Source organism: Balaenoptera physalus (assembly GCF_965194825.1).
Source record: "Balaenoptera physalus genome assembly, chromosome: 4".
Lineage (NCBI taxonomy): Eukaryota > Metazoa > Chordata > Mammalia > Artiodactyla > Balaenopteridae > Balaenoptera > Balaenoptera physalus.
In genome coordinates, this window is record NC_138891.1 from 19,028,234 (window position 1) to 19,049,020 (window position 20,787).

General features: G+C 38.4%; 1 protein-coding gene across 5 annotated transcripts in view; it reads left to right on the forward strand.

Moving 5' to 3' along the window:
* Positions 1-20,787, forward strand: part of PPP2R3A (protein phosphatase 2 regulatory subunit B''alpha) — a 207,649-nt gene that overhangs the window by 86,185 nt on the left and 100,677 nt on the right. For all 5 annotated transcript variants that reach the window (XM_082459169.1, XM_082459168.1, XM_082459172.1 and 2 more), the window contains 2 exons: positions 1,676-1,779; positions 7,576-7,678. In XM_082459169.1, coding sequence (XP_082315295.1) covers positions 1,676-1,779; positions 7,576-7,678 — 207 coding nt within the window. The remainder of the gene's footprint in view (positions 1-1,675; positions 1,780-7,575; positions 7,679-20,787) is intronic.

Genomic DNA, 20,787 nt, shown 5'->3' on the forward strand with positions numbered 1-20,787 from the left:
TTCCTGATCCCTTCCAATTCTGAAAAATCTGTAGTGACTCTAGTGGTGGGAGCTTCAAGCACCTTGGCAAGCCAGTTCCAGTCTCTCCTTGTATTTTCTCCCTTTTTGTGGCTCTGCACCCCCCACCTCCATAATACAGGCTCTTCTTTCAACTTTCCCAGCAGTTACCAACAGCCTGTCATATTTAAGAGCATTTTCTTGACAAACCACCATTCTGCATGAAAGGAAGGATTGGGATTGGGGAAAGTGGGTTTGACAGTTACCACCCAAAGTATGTTAATTGTAAGCTTTGTGCCTTGGCAGTCATAATTTATACAATAAACAAAATCCATTTGTTTGCTAAGCAACACCTTTCCCTCATTCTTGACCTCAGTGGAGGTATTTGACCTCTGGACTTAAGAAATCTTAAATTCCATCCTGCTTGCAGAACATGCTTTAGTGGCCCTGGCAGAAGCAATCTCTTATTTCTGCCCTGTACTTACCTCCCTTGGCCTGAATCTCACCATCCATATCCTCATCTCTGACATGAACCCAGCAGCCCTGGGCATTCTCTCAGCATAACTGATCTCAGATGAGGTACTATGCAGGCTTCTGTGGGGATCCCCCATGCACTGAGGCCTCACATCAGGAGCAGCTTCACTTCAACCTGATGTGGGTTCACATCCAGTCATCTGTCAGAGGGGAAGCTTCCCTTTGTAGAATAAGGCTCAACAGATCCTATATCTAATATGAATAATAAGAATATCTTTATCCAATGACAAGATGTGACTCTTTGAAGAGCTTCAGATTTGGGAATACATTTTATGTGTATATACAAAATTGGGATCATTTAGAGACTATTTCTCCGCTAATATTTAGATATTATTATTACTTGGAAGAATTTTCCCTCTAGAAAAAAAGCACGTTAATTTGGTACAGACTGTCTCTTGTAAGAGTATAAGAATAATTTTTCTTAATTGAAAGAGCTTTTTTATTGAGGAGAAAAAAATCATTATCTTTTAGGGTACTGTATTTTAGTTCTTTCTAAGGCTTTTATAATATGTAGTCGTTTGTGGTATCTTCTAAATAAATAATAGCATTTAAATTTTTGCCTTTCAGCTTTCACCTGAATTGTATCCATTTAAATAGATTTATAGCTGTTTTCTTGAACAGTCCAGGCTTTTCTGGTTCTTTTTGCACCTGGGGCTTAATAACACAATAAGCAAAGGAGAGAGAGGGAGAGAGGTGATAGAGTGTATTGACACCAAGTGAGTGAGCAATAAAGGTGGCTGTATTTTCCTGCCATAGGAAGGAAGGGCATACACAACCATGACGTTCAGTCACTTCTTTTTTTTTTTCCAAAGGTAGAAAATATATGATGTAAGAGTGGTAGGAAGGGAGGGAGACTAGTTGCTTTTTCAGGTTAGGGGAAAGAAACATCACTATAAATGCACTTGAAGAAAAGGCAAATGGATTTTCATTTTCTTCATTAAACATGTCATCTTCTTATTTTGTTTCCCCTCTGTCTTGCTGAATCTACCCCAGCTGATGTATCTGCCTCTGCCCCAGTTTTGCTCCTCCAAGGGCCCTTCTGTCCACTGTGGCATGAAGGGTAAAAGCCACAAAGGCCCTTTCTTTGGCCACGTCATCTCTTCACTGCCCCTTGGCTTACACTGTATTTGTGCTTTATTTGCAGGTCTGTGGCTGTCCTCTTTATTGGAAAACCCCCATGTTCAGGGCTGCAGGGGGAGAGAGGACAGGATTTGTGTCAGCACAGTCATTCATTGCCATGTGGAGAAAGTAAGTATGAGAGCAGTTACTCTGGGGCTGGGCAAGGAATTGTCCAGTCCTCATGACATGCTTTATAACAGTCACTTATTTTACTCATTTATTAATTTTCCCCTTATCCTTTGTTTCAACAAGTAAAATTCAATGATTCACAATTTTTTATGCCCACACACAAATTCTTTCCCTAAGCCTTTATCTTACATGCTTCCATTCTCATGTGATCAAATTTAGAATTGTATGTAGTTGATTTCTTAAAAATAGCTGAATTCTAGTAGATTTTAGTTATTACTTTTTGAAAGCTCCAGTTAAGGAACAAAGGAATAGTACATCTATCAAGATACTCCTGGATTTTAACATCCTGACAAGTTTTCTTGAATTCAAATCCAACTTTCTTCTCTCTTTTATTTTTTTCTCCCTTCTTTCTTCTTTAGAAGTTATTTCTTGATATATTTATCAATTTAAGAGACTGTTATAGCATGCCCCTTCTACCTCTTTTAACTGATCAGCCTTCTTTAAATATGCTCTTCTCACCTTTTCTGGGCTAGATACGCTTCCTGATGAACTATCAGGAAATGTTGTTCACCTGATGTCACTATCATCATCATCATCATTATTTAAAATCAACATATAATAGCAGCAAAATTCAGCTTACAGATTCTTCTGATTCTTTCATGCCACCTCAAAGCCCTTAGTAATATAATGCTTGAGAACATAATAGGTGATTAATAACTGTATTCTTATTTTGAAAAATCTAGCAGCAAGTTGAGTTCACCAAGTTCTTCTTTCATTACAATAGAACTAAAGTGATCAGGGGATATAAGACTACCAGTTAATGGACTTCTTTTAAAGAACGACATCAAAGCTAAAAGTTATAAATGCTTCATGTTTTCCAGGTGAATTTTAGTCATTTTGTTACAGGGAATATTTCTAAGTTGTTCAAATACCAAGGACTAGAATGGCCCTAGGACTAGAACCACTCCTTATATACCAGCAGGATGACCCTCCAAAGTCAGGGCCATGGTCACCATTCCACCTCTCCTATAGCAAATAGGAAACAGCTAGATAAATATCTTAAAAAAATTTTTTTGTGTGTGCAGTCATAAAAGTAGAAGAATTCCTTGGGGTCTAGAATTAGCAAAAAAGCACTAATTAGGAGTAAACCAGTAAAAGAATTGGCATTTGCCATTCTGGCTGTCTCTGGCACCCTAGAACCTGAGGGAAGAAAATAGAGCCAAGGGCCTTGAACAATAGGGGGGTCAGCTTGGATTCCCTCTCCTTTCCCCACCAGTAAAGCCAGGACTTCAGCTGTGTGGTCTGCTTGTCTATTATTAATTATTATCGTTGTTATTAGAAATCAGTGTATAACAGTAGCAGAATTGAAGATCTTGAAATGTGTAGATGTTCTAGCTTTTGTTGAGCTAGCTCCTCTCCCCCTGGTAGGTGCCAGGCCCTGAAAAATGCCTCAGGTGGAGTGTGAACAAGGGATAGAAAGAATAGGGATGTTACACAGCTGTTGTCCTGGGTATCTTCAGCCATTTAGTTCAGCATTGTTGGGCAAAAGCCATCTAACAATCTGGGAAAGCAGCAAGAAGTGAGTTATGATTATTTCAGAGAAAGTGTTGAAGAAGCTGGGAGATTAAAAAGCAGGGGGGGCGGGGGAAGTAGTTCATTCTATAAAAAATTAGGGCCAGAGAGAAGAACTATAACTACTTACATTCTAAGTTATTTTGAATATGCTAGGACCGTATGTTTGTGAGCCTGAGGCTGACTATCAAAGAAAAACTAGTAATCAACTTGTTTATCGGCAGTTAACTGCATAATATTAAGGAAAGTAACAGCCAGTTTTTTTGTCTTAGACTTCATGTCACTGGGATAGGGTGGACGTTTCTGTTGGTGGACAGAGCAGCAGCACCCGCAACAGCTGTATTCCTTTATTGAGATGAATCATTTTCATTTTATCTCTAAGGAAAAGAGATTATTTCTGCAAAGGCAAAAGGCAAAAAAAGACTTGAAGCACAAGTCTTCATTTTCAGTTACTACAGGAAACTGCTTATGAAGTTATACAGCATGAGCAACTGTCCCTGTATTTTTTCATTAAAAAATTAAAAAAAAAAAATTCTATGAACAGAAACCTGTGATGTCTCTGTATCAAAGCTTTATTTTCTGGCCAGATACTGTAACGACTGGAGCGCCCTCAAGTGGGAGCTCCTTTCTCAGCACTTAAAATGCCTTTTAAAAACCAGGGTGCTTTAAAGGAGACCCAAGTATGGCTATTTTGGGAGACAAAGCAACTAAGCGGGATGGTTTGAATTACCACACTGACCTTAAAGAAGACATGTGTTTATTTTTATAATTTTTTACAAACTGTACCCTTTGCATAAAGTGACTTGGTCCAAGTATAGTATATAAAACTTTCAAGTACAAAAAAATAACTGGCAGGACTTCCCTGGTGGCGCAGTGGTTAAGAATCCACCTGCCAGTGCAGGGGACATGGGTTCGATCCCTGGTCCGAGAAAATCCCACATGCCACGGAGCAACTAAGCCCGTGCGCCACAACTACTGAAGCCCGTGCGCTCTAGGGCCCGCGTGACACAACTACGGAGGCCCACGTGCCTAGAGCCCATACTCTACAACAAGAAAAGCCACCGCAAGGAGAAGCCTGCACACCACAACGAAGAGTAGCCCCCGCTCACCGCAACTAGAGAAAGTCCGCGCGCAGCCAAAAAATAAATTTTTAAAAATTAAAAAAAAAACAACTGGCAGATAATGACACAGAATTAAAACATATTGGCATATACATACACATGCTGACTTGCTCCAATAATAGGCTCTATACAATCTTGGGGGGAAAGTCAAATACAAAAGTTAACAGCAAAACGGGAAATAGTTTGCCTCCTGTCCCAGTGTTTATGGGGTGGAAGCTTCTGAGCCCTCCTCTGAGTGGTTTGAGCATGAACACCTTAACAGGCTCTTGTTCCCCTGCCTCTGCTCCCCTTCCCTTCCCTGCTCTGCTGCCCATTTCATATCTGTACTTTGACATCTGTTTCTCTTACAGTCAAGACATTTTTAGGGGAAAGGCATTGCTCCACAGCTTTTCTTTTTGAGTTCCCAGTTTACTAGCTTTGTGACAGAGCTCCTCTTACACTGAGTCAGTAATATTGTCCCAGCTTTTTTATGCTTTACTTCCTCTTACCTTTTCATGTCATTTGTCCACTAACAAAACAATATTTCGTCCTAAGAGCTCTGGAAGATAGTTTAGAACAGCTATGTTTACCTTCTTTCTCCAGCTTTCTCGACTTTTTTAAATCTCTTTTTCTCCTGCCTTATAGAGTTCACCAGCCACTAGCATTGGCTGAGAATCAGAATTCACCTTTTCTCTCTGATTCATGCTTCTGATAGCAAAAGGCCCTACCTGATTTGACTTTTCCCTCTTAGAGAATCTCTCATCTGTCACATCTGTGCAGTTTGTACTTGGTGGTGCTATACCTCACTGCCTTTTTGTTGTGATCATCCCACCCATTTTCTTATCCTAAGAGGTGATTCCCATCAACACCTATTTCACTAATCTTTTTCTGAAATGTATATTTATTTAACTTTGGGGGTCCTGAGCATGCTGAAGAATGATAAGGAAAATAAATATAAAGATCATTCTATGGCTTTAATAATCACAAATGAAGTCAGTTAAGGGTATATCTGTTAGATCACAAACATTTTTTGAGAATCTTCAATGTGAAAGTCACTATGTCTAGTGCTAAGGGAAAAAAGGAGCTATAACTTAGCCTGCCCTTTAGGTGCCAGAGAAATAAAAGAAAGTTCATGGTACAATGGTGTATGTGATACATACAAATTAAATAGTACAAAGATCAGTAAGGAATTTAGTTGTCAGAGAAGGCTTTTTGAAAGAGGTAGTTTATTAGCTGGACCTTAAAGAATAGCCAGCGTTCAGATAGCAAAGTTGGGAGAGGTGGTATTCTAGGAGAGTAAAACAGCATGAGAAATGGCACCGAGGCAAGAATGCACACAGCACGCTCAGAGAAGAGTGGGTCAGGCCAGCTGCCCGGAGTGGACGTTTCATTTAGCAAAGTGGTGAGATAGGCAGACTCTAGCCTAATTAAAGAGGGCCTTAAATGCCCAACTTAGACATCTAGACTTACTCATATAAGTGGTAGAAAACTGTTGAACATTTTTGGAAAAGGGAATTATATAATCAGAGAATGTTTTAGAATGATGAATTGTCCATGATGTGAGGTTGGATGGACACTGAAGCCTGTTATGACCCTCTTCCCTTCTAAAAGTCTCAGCATGAAGTAATAAGACCCTGGACTTGATGGTAAAACAGAAATAGGAAGGAAGGAATGGTTGTCTAAAATTTTTTGAGGAAATATTCCTCAGGACTCTAGTATTCCCATCCCAAATTCCAAGCACCTAGTGGTCTAAGATAGAAACCTGGGAGTCATCATGGACTTCCCCCCTTTTACCCCTCCACACCTATCAACTACCATTTCCTTTCACTTGAACCATATTTGCCCCTTTCTCTTTGTCTCCCACTGCCAGTAGCCATGCTCAGGCCCTTGGAAAGATTTCTGCTTGATATTTATGAAAAACACATCTGATCATGTGACAGTCCAAGTTAAAATTCTTCTGCGAGTAGGCGAAAGTCCAGGCTTCTTGACCTAACATAAAAGGGCCTCCAGGGTCCAATCCTACATGCTCATGTCCCCTTCCCTTACCACCCCAGTGCTTGCAGCTGCTCAAATAATCTGTGCAGTCTCACACCAGGTCTTTGTACATGCAACCCTCTTGATCTGCAACAGCCCACTTTCCTACTTCACAACTCTTCAGGGAATTTCACTGGTCCTCCTGTGTCTTTCCATGACACCCTGAGTTTATTACTTCTGTAATAAGATTATACAGGCATATAATCTTATTGGTGTAGCTCTTTCACTAGACTGTAAGCTCCTTACAGGGCACAAAACTATGTCTTATTTTCTTTGTATTTCAAGTATTCACAAGGCCAGACACAGTATCTGGCACACAATTAGCATTCAATAAATGATTAAGGAAGAAAAGCAAGAAAGGTCGGAAACTAATTGGATGTGGAGAATAAGGAAGAGAAATAAGTTTAAAATGACTTCAAATTTTCAAGCCCAGATAACTTGGAGTGGTACCACCATTAACAAAAATAGACATCTATGACTTAGAGAGGAAGATTTTAAATTTGGTTTTCGCTATTTTGACTTTGCTGTCAGAGTATAGCATCCAGATGGAAATGTCGAGCAATTAATTGGATGTGAGGAATTCTTAGAACTTGAAGATTTAATAGGGCCTTCATTTTCTTCTTAAGTCTGGTCCTTCAAAGTCTAATTTCAAAAGCCCCCTATCAGGTTAGTCCTGAATATGTCTGCCAACCTGGACAAGCAGAAGTTCATGTCTTATATGGTATGTAGTGGTCCATCAGATGTGTTCCCTCCCAGTGGGCAGCTCTGGAGTTCTGGTTCCAGATGCCCTGAGCTAACCAGAACAGACATTCTCCTTCAAGTGTATTTTTACATGCATTAGTTCAGTTGACTCTGTGGTCTCAGAAGCATTCTACAAAAATAATGTACCGTCTTGTTGTTGAGCTTTTATTAAGATGGCCCTTCGACAAAATCAAGAGCATGGAAAATTTTCCCTTTTTTTAATCACTGAAAAGAGAGCACTTGATTCTTGATCTAAACGGCCTTCAGATCAGACTGAAATTACCAACTATTGATGTTGTAGTCATTGTTCATAGTAGCCAGTCTTCCTAAGCAATTGTTTCTTTTCTAGGTTGCTGAGTAACCATCATGATGATGCCTCTAAGTTTATTTGTCTTCTTGCAAAGCCCAGCTGCAGCTATCTAGAACAGGATGATTTTATTCCTTTACTTCAGGTAATTTTCATTTCCTTTTAAAAATGGATTTTATTTTTAGAGTTTCAGAGGCTTTTAAAATTTTTTCAACTGTGAGATATGTCAACTGAGATATACAAATTTAGAGGTCAGATTTCTAGACGAGTTGTTTCCAAGCTTGTTTCAGCAGCAAAATCCTTTTGTTTAGAGAAAATTAACACTGATAATAGTATAAACAGATAATAGTATGAAACAGATAAAACAGGGCTACTCCCACTGAAGCAGAAGAGAGAGGCCTTACTCAGCCTCTCCTCTTGCCCACCCACAGCAGTCATAGAAGCACCTTCTGAAACTAGGCGATTGGCCTCGTCGAGTAGACCTCTGTTAAGGTTAAAGAGAAAGAGATCTCCAACAGAAAGAGCCCACTTGGGGAATATTTATATCCAGGCCTTCTGATGAGAATCAATTGCATGCCAATACTGGATCTGTTTTTATTATAGCATTCTTCACAGCCTGATACATTGCTTGTTAATATTCTTAATTTCATATTTAAATATTACATTTTTCTAAGTAGTTCACAAATTACTTGAAGCTGAGACCTGCCTTTCATTTCTGTTGAATGCACATCATTTTTTTAGTTGTTCTAGTAAATCCTTGTTTACTGTTAGTTAGGATACCTAAAGAAGGGCAGAAAGATGCATTAACGTAGTGCAGGTTTTTTTAAGTTGTATCCGTGGCTGCCATCATTTTTTTTTAATAGATTTTTGTTGAATTGCAACATACATACACAAAAAGACACACTAATCACAGTGCATCAATTAATTTTCACAATGTGAGCACATCTGTGTAACTAGCACCCAGATGAATAACCAAAAATTACCAGTACCCCCAAAGCTCTTCATGCTCCCTCCCAGTCACTGCTGCCCTAGGGGAACCACTATCCTGACTTCTAACACTGTATGACATAGATTTCTAGTTGTTGGAACAGTTTTACATGTTCAGAAAATGAAGTTGGGTTATAATTTATTTTGTGTGCAGCGTTTTTGAGCTTGTCTTAATTTGCATGATAGCCTTGATTATCCTTAGACTCATCTGCTACATGTTTTTGTTCCCCTTTAAAAAGTGTTCATGGGAATGAGGACTGTTAATAGTTTCTTACATTTAATCAAGATCGTCATACATAATATCCAATATTATGTGTTCCTATTTATGTTTTGTGAAAGTTCTCCAGCCACGCCTCACCCTCACCAGCTCAATCCATTCGCAGCCGTGCTCTGTCTCTTACAAACTGCATCTTTTTGGCCCCCTTCCCCTAATAGCTTCTGGTTGGGTCTGGCAGATGGATAGCACCGCCAGGAGGTGGGAGGGCAGAAAAGAAAGAAGTTAGCATTTCTTCCCAACTCTTTGCTTCAGCACAGTAACTGTATTTCTCTATAATACAGCTTCTGCTGGATGGCCGCTTCTCCACAGTTGTAGTGCCTACTGGGCTCCTGTAGCTCTGTTCCTCCCCTTGTCCCTTTGGCCCTAGGGATTGTAACAGTATCTTTCTGTTGCTCATCCCTGGTGCCTTCCACTCCCTTGTTTGTTCCCTTAACCTCCCCATGACTCTACACATAATTGCTTCGTGAAAGGTTCATATGGGTGAATTCTTTTTCCTATGGGGACCTACCTTGACTGAGTTTTATCAGAAGCTTTAATAAAAGCTTTGACAGGAATATAAATTAAGCTGTACCAAGAGAATTATGAACAAACAACAAAATTATGAATTAGTGGACATTTTTACTTCCTTCCCTTAAATGTAAGGAGAAGTTTTATTTTCATATAAGAAGTGGACATATGGAGTCTTCTGGTAAAAGATGACAGACTGATACATTCTCCTCCCATTCTTTTCCAAACCCCTCCAGTTAAAATATAGATATTTAAAAGGAATAAACCCATGAAAGTTAATAGAATGGCACAGAGGAACAGAGGAGGAAAAAAATCAGTATACAAGATACATAGTATTCCTTGAAGATAGAAAGCAGAAGCAGGCTAAGGAGACCACAGCCCGGAATGAGGGGCTGTGTATGGGCTGCAGTGGAGAAGTGAGCTACTCTTTTCCACTCTGCTCATTAGGATCCCAGAGAGGCTGTAAACTCGGAGTTGGCAGAGCTGATGAGAAGTATTAGAAATGGGGAATCATTGAAGGCTGGTGTACAGAGCAGTTGACCAGTTGACTCCTTACCTGGTTCCCAAATGTAAAGTGCAGCCTGACAAATTAACAAAACAAACAATAGAGCATGTTAAGACAAATTCCAGTAGAGGAACATCCTAGATAGTGTCTGGCCAGTATTCATCAAAACTGTCAAGATCGTCAGAAAGAAGGGAAGTCTGAAAAACTGTCTTAGCTGGAAGGAGCGTAAGGAGGCACAACAGCTAAATGTAATATGAGATCCTAGAACAGAAAAAAATACATTAGGTAACAACTAAGGACATGTGAATTAAGTATGGCCTTGAATAATAGTAATAATGTATCAATATTGGCTTATTAATTATAGCAAATGCTAATGTAAGATGTTAATAATTAGGGACCTGGGTGCAGATATATGGGAACTTTATACTGTCTTCTCAATTTTTCTGTAAGGCTAAAACTGTTCTAAAAAGGCATTTTTAAAAAATAATTACTATATTCAGGGAGATTATATAAAACAAGAATAGATGCTGACACAAGAAAGAGCCGTTTGAATTTTAAAATGTAAGTGCCAAAATTTTAAATTTCAACATAAGGCCTGGAAACTAAAGTTAAGGATATCTCTGGCACACACAAACTCACAGATGGGGGAGAAAGAGAGAGACAGAAGAGAAGACATAAAGGACCAATTCAAGAATTTCAACATCTAACTAACTGGAATCTGAGGAAGAAAGAAGGGAAAAAACGGAGAGAAGGAAATCATCAAAGAAATAATATAGAGTCATCAAGGAAATAATACAGGATGGAGAGAATTGGAAAGACTGGAGTGATAGGATGGGTCCAGAGAGCAGGAACCCAGTGGGATTCCTTGGGATTCCTGTTTCCTTTCTTGGGGAAATACAACATGCCTGTGTAACCATCATCTGATCAAAAACAGAATGTGACCCTCCCATCCCAGCCTCTCATGTTGCCTCCAGTCACTGCCCACAGAACCAGAATATACAGAATATAAATCTTCTGGTTGAAAGGAGCCTCTGAGTGCCAAACACAATGAATAAAAAAAAGACATACATAAACAAGTCCTCTTGAAATTTTAGAAAACCACTGGAATCCCCCAGAGAGAAAAACCAGGTCACCTTAATAAGAATAAGAATCGGGGTGGTATTAGATTCTCATTGGCAACTCTGGGGAAATGGATATGAATTCAGATTTCTACATCCTGCCAAGTTATCAATCGGATATAGGTTAGAATAAAGACATTTAAAAACTCAGAAAGTTTATCTCCTGTTTTCTTAGAGAGTTACTGGAATATATTCTACAGCAAATTAAGTAAACCAAAAAGGAAAAATGCATGAGATCCAGGAAACAGTGGATTCGATCCAGAGAAGCAGTGAAATTAAGTCCCAGGTTGGCAACTGAAGAACAGCCAGTCCAGAATAGAGAAGGTGGAGGATTTCTCTGGAAAGGGAGGTAGAAGAGGATAGTTGTTACATGTGAGAACAGGGAAACTGGAGAGTATGATGAAGATGCAGCATTGTGTATCAACAAGCTAAAGAAAAGCAATTAGAAACTCCTTGAAAAATGAAAAAACTGTAAGACAGTCATGTATAAACACAAAGCAAACTGAAATGTGACATGATTATAAACAACTGATGGAGGGTAAGAAAAGGAAGTTCATCTAACCTCAATGCCTGGAACATTCTCCTTTGAATGCCCCCAAGGGACATGATGTTGGACCAATAAGAAACGAAATGCATTCCTTATATGCTGCTTAACTTAGCATTCAACAGTATTTATATAGTCAAAATGTCATAAAATATTTTAATGTATAACACCTAAAGTCACCCTATGGATTAACTGTAGAAAATTTTATTATGGTTGCAGAACAGTATTTAAACAGCCTGAACAATGTAAAAGTCAAAATATTGCCAACAAAATGTGAAGGAGAAAAAGAGGGAGAAGAGAAAATAAGGGTAAGGGTGCTATAATCATCATCCTTTGTAAAAGGAAATTAAAGCACTAAGATGAATGGGGTGAAAATTAAATGTATAAATAGATTATTTGCAGTTTACAAAGATAACCAATACAAGAACTAAAAATCATAACCTCAAATATTGGGTAAGGGGAGTAAAGTGGGACAGTTTAAATGAGCTAAATCCTCATCTTCCCTAGCAAAGAATAATAGATATTGTCTAAAGTTGATAGAACTATAAAGAAAAGTAATTGTAGGGACTTCACTGGTGGTGCAGTGGTTGAGAACCCACCTGCCAACACAGGGGACACGGGCTTGAGCCCTGGTCTGGGAAGATCCCACATGCTGCGGAGTACCTAAGCCCATGTGCCACAACTACTGAGCCTGTGGTCTAGAGCCTGCGAGCCACAACTACTGAGCCTGCATGCCACAACCACTGAAGCCCACACGCCTAGAGCCTGTGCTCTGCAACAAGAGAAGCTACCGCAATGAGACGCCCGCACACTGCAATGAAGAGTAACCCCTGCTCTCCGCAACTAGAGAAAGCCTGAGTGCAGCAGTGAAGACCCAACACAGCCAAAAATAAATAAATTTTTAAAAATAAATTAATTTTAAAAAGTGATGCCTATTTAAAAAAAAGTAATTGTAACATAGTATTTAATTATACTTAAATAATAATTAAATTTTATGTTTAATTATAGAGGTAAGCAGCAAAAGAAATAAAGATATAAACGATTCAAAAGAAGTGGGGCTAAAGGTGCATGGATGGGGTAGGTTGGTAGAATGGTTCTTTCCATCATAAGTTCTTATATACTCCTTGATTTTATACCATGTGTATATGTAATTTCTCTTATTTTTATTATGGAGACTTTTGAGAATATACAAATGCAGGCAGAGTGATCTACTGAACCCCCATGTACCCATCACCCACCCCCAATAATTATCAGAAACTAAAGAGATAGAGAATTTTAAAAACAGTAGCACTTTCAGTAAGTTGAAATCTTGGTATGGGGAGAACATTAACAAAATAGACCACCAATTAACTAATTTCATCAAGAAAAAGGAGAAAGAACTAATGGACAAAATAAGAAATGACAAGGAGGAACAGAAGAAATTTTTTAAAAGTCATAAAAGACTATTTTGCAGGCCTCAAATTTACTTGGAAATAAAATTGAAAACCTAGCTGAAATGGAAAATTTCCTAGGAAAATACATCTGACCAAAATTGACCCCATTTTATTTATTTATTTATTTATTTATTTATTTTATTTATTTATTTTTGGCTGTGTTGGGTCCTCGTTGCTGTGCACGGGCCTTCTCCAGTTGCGGCGAGTGGGGGCCACTCCTCGCTGCAGCGTTAGGGCTCCTCATTGCGGTGGCCTCTCCTGTCGTGGACCACGGGCTCTAGGTGCACGGGCTTCAGTAGTTGTGGTGCATTGGCTTAGCAGTTGTGGCTCATGGGCTGTAGAGCACAGGCTCAGTAGTTGTGACGCACGGGCCCAGCTGCTCCGTGGCATGTGGGATCCTCCCGGACCAGGGCTTGAACCCACGTCCCCTGCATTGGCAGGCGGACTCTCAACCACTGCACCACCAGGGAAGCCCGACCCCATTTTATTTAGAAAGCTTAACAAAGTAATTTCCTTAGAAGAAGTAGAGATCTTTATTAAGGAACTACCCCACAAAAAGCACCAGGCCCAGGTAGTTTCACAAGGGAATTCTACAAAACCCTCAAAGACCAGATAGTCCTAATGCTTAATAAATTATTCCAGAGAATTGAAAAGGAAGGAAAACTCCATAGCTCCTTCTATGAAACAACTGATACATAAACCAAGTACAGACAGTACAAAAAAGAAAATTGCAAATGAAGATAATTCATGATTAATAATAAAAAGTAATAAATAAAATATTAAACAGATGCATACAACCTGGTGGGATTTATTCCAGGAATTCAAGATTGCTTCAATATTAGGATCTTTTTTAATATCACATGTTGTATCTAAGAAAAAAATTATGATTGTCTCAATAGATGCTGAAATAACTTTGGACAAAATTTAACACCCATTCATTAAAAAATGCTCAAGAAAGTAAGTATTTGAGATGCTTTCTTAACATGATTATAATATATATACCTAGTGCTAAAGCCAATATAGAAAAACATTAGAGGCATTTCCATTAAGATCAGAGACAGGGCAAGGATGTCACAATATCCATTACTGTTCAGCATTGTACTAGAGTAATTATATTGTACAAGAGAAAACAATTAGAGGCATAAGAATGGTTGAAGAAGTAAAGTATTCATAGATGACGTGACAGTAAACCTGGAAACCCAAGAGAATCAGTGATAAAACTCAAAACAATAAAATAATTCAGTAAAATAGTAGGAAATAAAATTAACATATACAATGAACAGAACTTCCATTTCTGACCAAAATGGAGTAACTGGGACTGGATTTGCCTTCTCACCCGAAACAACAAAAAACGTCAGGCAAGAAATACGAAATAATGGTTTTCAAGGTGCCAGACATCTGGCAACAAAAGATAGCGATTCCTGAGAAACAGTAAACAAACAAAGTGATCCTTATGATTGCCTTGAGAGAGTTTCCAAGCCACAGTGTGTTGATGGGGACCCTAGGCAGAGTTCAGCGAACTCCCTGAGTTTAGGAGACAGAGCTGAGAATCTAGAAGGACCAAAGTAGTTAGAATTCTTGGAACAGAGCACCAAAGAGGAAAGAAATGCACAGAGACAAAACTCCAGAGAGCTTCAGAACTCCTCCATGAGTATTCAGCAGAGGTACTGATCAGCAGATATATGTGAGGAAAGTAACCAAAGCTGAAGAAAGAGCTACCCCAAATTAGAGGGAACAGTACCCGTAAGTCACCCAGGGCCAACCAAGAATAATATCTGTCTCTACCAGCCAGACTGGAAGACTTCATAATACATGGCACTTTAGGTAGAGTAGTCATAGGAGTCTTGCCTCAGTAGTGGGGAATAATTAGCCCTAAATTAGATAGCACTCAGTCCTGTCTAACAGATCTGAAAAGCAAGATCTAGAAGGATGAAAGGGTTTTTCAAAGTAACTTAACAGCATCCCAGAACATAAAATATTTATTCTATTCAGAACTTGAGAATATAAGAATATAAAAATATCCAGCACTCAAAAAGGTAAAATTCAAAATGGCTGGCAACATCAGGCATGCAAAGAAACAAGAATACAATTGATGATTAGGAGAAAAATCAATCAATTGAAACTGACTCAGAACTGACACAGATGTTAAAATTAGCAGATAAGTATATTAAAACAGAAATCAAAAACTGAATACTTTTTTAAAGACCCAAGTTGAACTTGTAGAGATGAAAACTAAGGTGTCTGGGGTGAAAAATATACCAGATTAGATTAACAGCAGATTAAACATTGCAAATTAAATGACTAGTGAACTTGAAGACATAGAATAGAAACTATCCAAAATGAGACATGGAGACATAAAAAAAGAAAGAAAAATGAAAAGAGCATCAGTGAGCTGTGGGGCCTAACTTCAAGCAACTTAACATACTCATAAATGGAAGAGAGGATGTTGTTAAATAAAGAATTTGTCAGGTCTTAGTCTCAGGTTCCTAGGACAGAACTTCTAAAGCCTTGGAATTTCCCGAATGACGAGTGTCTTTGTTTTTCATGGTGGGCTCCTGGGACCATGCCTGAGTTTATATTAATGAGGTGACTCACTGTGGCCCCTATATAGTTCCAGGATGAGGGCTTCCCATGCCAGAAAGGCCGACCATGTGATTAGAGGTTGAGACTTTCAGCTAGGTGATATCAGCCTGACCTCCAAAGAGGCAGGGAGCCTGGAGATTGAATTCAGTCGTGTGGCCAGTGATTCAGTCAATCGTGTCTACATAATGAAACCCAATTAAAAACTCTGGACACTGAAGCACAATTGAGCTCCCCCTGGTTAATGATACACAGTAATGTGCTAGGAGGGTGACATGTCTTGAGGACACAGAAGCTCCACATTTTAGACCTTCCCAGACCTTGCCCCGTGCATCTCTTATTTGGCTGGTCCTCATTTGTATCCTTTATAATAGAATAGTGATCATAATATATTACTGTCCCCAGTTCTGTGGGTCATTTGGGCAAGTTGTTGAACCTCAGGGGATAATGGAAACCCCCAAATTCATGGCCAGTTAGTCAGAAGTATGGGTAGCCTGGGAACCCCAGAGTTACGGCTGGTGTCTGAAGTGAGAGGAGTCTTGTGGGGGACTGTGCCCTTAACCTGTGAAATCTGCACTAACTCTGCATAGTTAGTGCTGAAATTGCATTCCAGGGGGACAGAAAATTATTTGAAGAGATAATGGCCCAGAATTTTCTGTACTTGGTGAAAACTATAAACCCACGAAACTAAGATGCTCAATAAGCCCAAAGCACAAGAAAAACAAAACTATACTAGGGCACATCATAATAAAGTGGCTCAAAACCAGTAATAAAAAGAAACTTTGAAAAGTAGCCAGAGAAAATAGTCACATTTCATAGAGTGGAACAAAGATAAAGATGACAGCGGATTTCGTGTTGGAAAAGTCCAAGCCAGAAGACAGAGGAGCAACATCTTTAAAGTACTGAAAGAAAAGAACTATCAACCTTGAATACTATACACAGTGAAAATACCATTCAAAAATGAAGGTGAATTAAAGATTTTTTTGGACATAGAAAAGCTCAAAGAATTCATCAGCAGCAGAAATGCGCTACAAGAGATGTGTTTTGTTTGTTTGTTTTTTATTTGTTTGTTTGTTTTAAAAGTTGTTTAGGCAAGGAAGAAAGTAATACCAGATGGAAATGCAAATCTACACAAAGGAATGAACTCCAGAAGTGGTAACTACATGTATGTGATTTTTTATTATTCACATCTCTTTAGAAGAAAAGTAACTCTTTAAATGAAACTATCAACAATGCATTATGGTGTTTCTAACATATGTTTAAGTACAGTTTGACAACAATAGCATAAAGACTGGGAGAAGAGAAATGGAGGTATATTGTTATGGTTTGCATATAATCCATGAAGTTGTATAACATCTCTTGAAAGTAGATTGTAGTAAATTAAAGATGTATGCTGTAACCTCTGATGCACCTCTAAAATAAGAGTTATAGCTAATAAGCCAAAAAAGGAAATAAAATGAAAGAATCATAAAGAACACTCAGTTAACACAAAAGGAGGAAGAAAAGGAAGAAAAAAAAAGGAACAAAAAATGGATGGGACAGATAGCAAGATGATAGATTTAAACCTAACCATATCAGTAGTCGCATTACATGTAAGTGGTGTGAATACCCCCAAAAGCAAAGATTAGACAAAAAACCAAGACCCAAATATAGTATGTTGCCTGAAAGAAATATAAAGACACAAATAGGTTAAAAGTAAAAGGAGGGAAATATATATACCATGCTAATATTAATCAAAAGAAAGCTCTTACAGAAATGCAAATCAAAACTACAGTGAGGTATCACCTCACACCAGTCAGAATGGCTATTATCAAAAAGTCTACAAATAACAAACGCTGGAGAGGGTGTGGAGAAAAGGGAACCCTCCTACACTGTTGGTGGGAATGTAGATTGGTGCAGCCACTGTGGAACACAGTATAGAGGTTCCTTAAAAAACTAAAAATAGAGCTACCATATGATCCAGCAATCCCACTCCTGGGCACGTATCCAGACAAGACGAAAACCCTAACTTGAAAAGATAAATGCACCCCAGTGTTCGTAGCAGCACTATTTACAATAGCCAAGACATGGAAGCAACCTAAATGTCCATCAATAGATGAATGGCTAAAGAAGATGTATATAATGGAATATTTCTCAGCCATAAAAAGAACGAAATAATGCCATTTGCAGCAACATAGATGGACCTAGAGACTATCACACTAAATGAAGTAAATCAGACAAAGACAAATATCATATGCTATCACTTATATGTGGAGTCTAAAAAGATACAAATGAACTTATTTACAAAACAGAAACAGACTCATGGACATAGAAAACAAACTTATGGTTACCAAAGGGGGAAAGGAGGTGGGGGTGGGGGGGAGGATAAATTAGGACCTTGGGGTTAACAGATGTACACTACTCTATATAAAATAGATACACAACAAGGACCTACTATATAGCACAGGGAACTATATTCAGTATCTTCTAATAACCTATAATGGAAAACAATCTGAAAAAGTATATATGTATAAAATAAGTAGCAAGGATATACTGTATAGCACAGAGAATTATAGCCATTATCTTGTAATAACCTATAGTGTAGTATAATCTGCAAAAATACTGAATCACTATGCTGTACACTTGAAACTAACATAATATTGTAAATCAACTATACTTCAATAAAAAATTAAATGAAAAAAATAATTTATTCAAATTTGTAAAATAAATATCTATATTCCAAACGATAAATAAGTAAAATACAGGACCAATCCCATAAGGGACATAGTAGACAAACAGTGGGAAAATGTTAATTCTCACTAGATATCAAAGAAATGTAAATGAAAGCAGTCTGAAGATGACAATTTACACATTCTAAAAGAACCCCCCAAAAAAGTTGAATGTTTATATCCAGTGATGATGAAGTTGCCCAGAAATTGACTCATACATTCTTACAGCCATATTGTTCCCACCCTTTAGCCAGAAATGTTACCACTAAGAACTTAAGAAGGAAACAATTTGGCAAAAGCAGAAAGGTCCCTCCTCATCCTCCTGACTTCTAAATGTTGGAACTCCCACAGCTGAGCCCTTTAACACCTTCTCTTTTCCATCCACATGCACTGTTTGGAGGATCTCACCTATATACCCAGACCTCTCTCCTCGTGGATCTCCAGGAAGAAAGCAGACCCCAGCAGAGATTTTCCTGGGGGTGGGGCTTGAGGGGTTTTTTAGGCACTTCAAGGGCTCTGAACTCAGTCAGAAGGGGCCGTGAAGACAGGAGGGGCCAGAGAGACCCCTAAAGCAAGCTTCTTCATAATATTACTCCCTTATGTTGTTAATAACCAAATGTCCCAGGCTTTATCTGATTCAGAGTAAGGATGAGGTCCCCAGGAATTCCCTCATTGCAGTAGCCCTTAGCTCTCCTGCAGGCCACCAGATCTCAGCTGCCCTTGACCCCTGCCTCCAAGTCTGTGAGAATTATTTTTGTGAGGTAGCCCATTCATATTTTGACTTCCTCACTGAAGCCCATGTAGGAGAGCAAAATTTGCCAACCCAAAATGTCTCTTTGGCATGTAGATTATTTCAGGCTGAAAACAATCAAAGCCCAAAAGACTCAGGAAAAAACTTTGACCTTCTCCCTAATTGCCTAAAAGAATTTAAATAGAGGGCCTGTTCCTGGAACAGAGCTATCAGCAGAGATCTCTGCAAAGAATATGGGCTAAGTATGGTGGGGGAAACTGGGCAGGGCCTAGAAATCAGAGTCCACTCTGTGTCCTATTGTCTCTGTGTAGCCCAGCGAACATTTGTTTAACAAACATTTGCTTTTCCATCTTCATGTGAATTGCCTTCCTCCACTTTGAAGTCCCAAACCACTACTCCCAACATCCACTTGTGTCTTTAGCTGAAGATGGTATTTAAGGTAAGGGCTTTGGCCATTTTGGCTAGTTACTCAGTTTTCCTGGGTCTCTCCCATGTATACACATTTAACTTTTGTTTAATTTTTCCCATTTAAAAAAAAAAAAAAAACTCTTACAAATAAATGGAAAGACATTCCATGTTCATGGATTGAAAGACTTACTATTTTTAAATACCCATACTAGCCAAACCAATCTATAGATTGATGCAATCTCTATCAAAATCCCAATGGTCCCATTCCCCCATTCCCTGGCAACTACCATTTCTGTTCTCTGCTTCTCTGAGTTTGACTATTTTAGATACCTCATATAAGTGGAATCATGGAGATGTTGTTCATTGGATATAAAGTTTCAGTTATCCAAGACAAATAAGTTCTAGAGATCTGCTGTACAACATAGCACCTATCATTAACAATACTGTATTGTGCACTTAAAATTTTGTTAGAAGGTAGATCTCATGTTAAGTATTCTTACCAAAAAACAAACAAAAGAAACAAAAAAAGAAGCAGCACAGGGAAAGTGTTGGAGATGAAGTATATGTCTATTACCTTGATTACACTGATGGTTTCCTAGGTGTATGCATGTGTCCAAACTCATCAAATTGTGTATATTAAATAGGTGCAGTTTCTGTATATCAGTTACACCTCAATAAAGTTGTTTAAAAATACCAATGGTATTTTTTGCAGAAATAGAAAAAACAATTCTAAAATTCATATGGAATTTTTAGGACCTGGAATAGCCAAAACAATCCTAAGAAAGGAGAACAAAGCTGGAAGTCTCACACTTTATGACTTCAAAACATATTACAAAGATACAGCAATCAAAACAGGATGGTACTGGCATAAACACAGATATACAGACCAATGGAACAGAATAGAGAACCCAGAAATAAATTCTTGCTTATATGGTCAAATGATCTTCAACATGGGTGCCAAGAATAATAATGGGGAAACAACAGTCCCCAACAAATGGAGCTGGGAAAACTGGATATCCACATGCAAAGGAAAGAAGTTAGAACGTATCTTACACCATATAGAAAAATTAACTCAAAATGGATTAAAAACCTAAACATAAGAACTGAAACTATAAAACTCCTAGAAGAAGACATAAGGGAAACTTCACGATATTAGATTTGACAATGATTTTATGGATATGGCACCAAAAGCACAGGCAACAAAAGCAAAAATAGACAAATGGGATTATATCAAACTTTAAGCCTTCACAGCAAAGAAACAGCACAGTGAAAGGCAACCTACAGAATGGAAAAATATTTGCAAACATATCTGATGAGGTTACTATATCCAGACCATATAAAGAACTCCTGTGACTCAATAACAACAACAACAAACAACCTGAATTTAAAATGGGCAAAGGACTTGAGTAGATATTTCCTCTAAAGATAAAATGTCT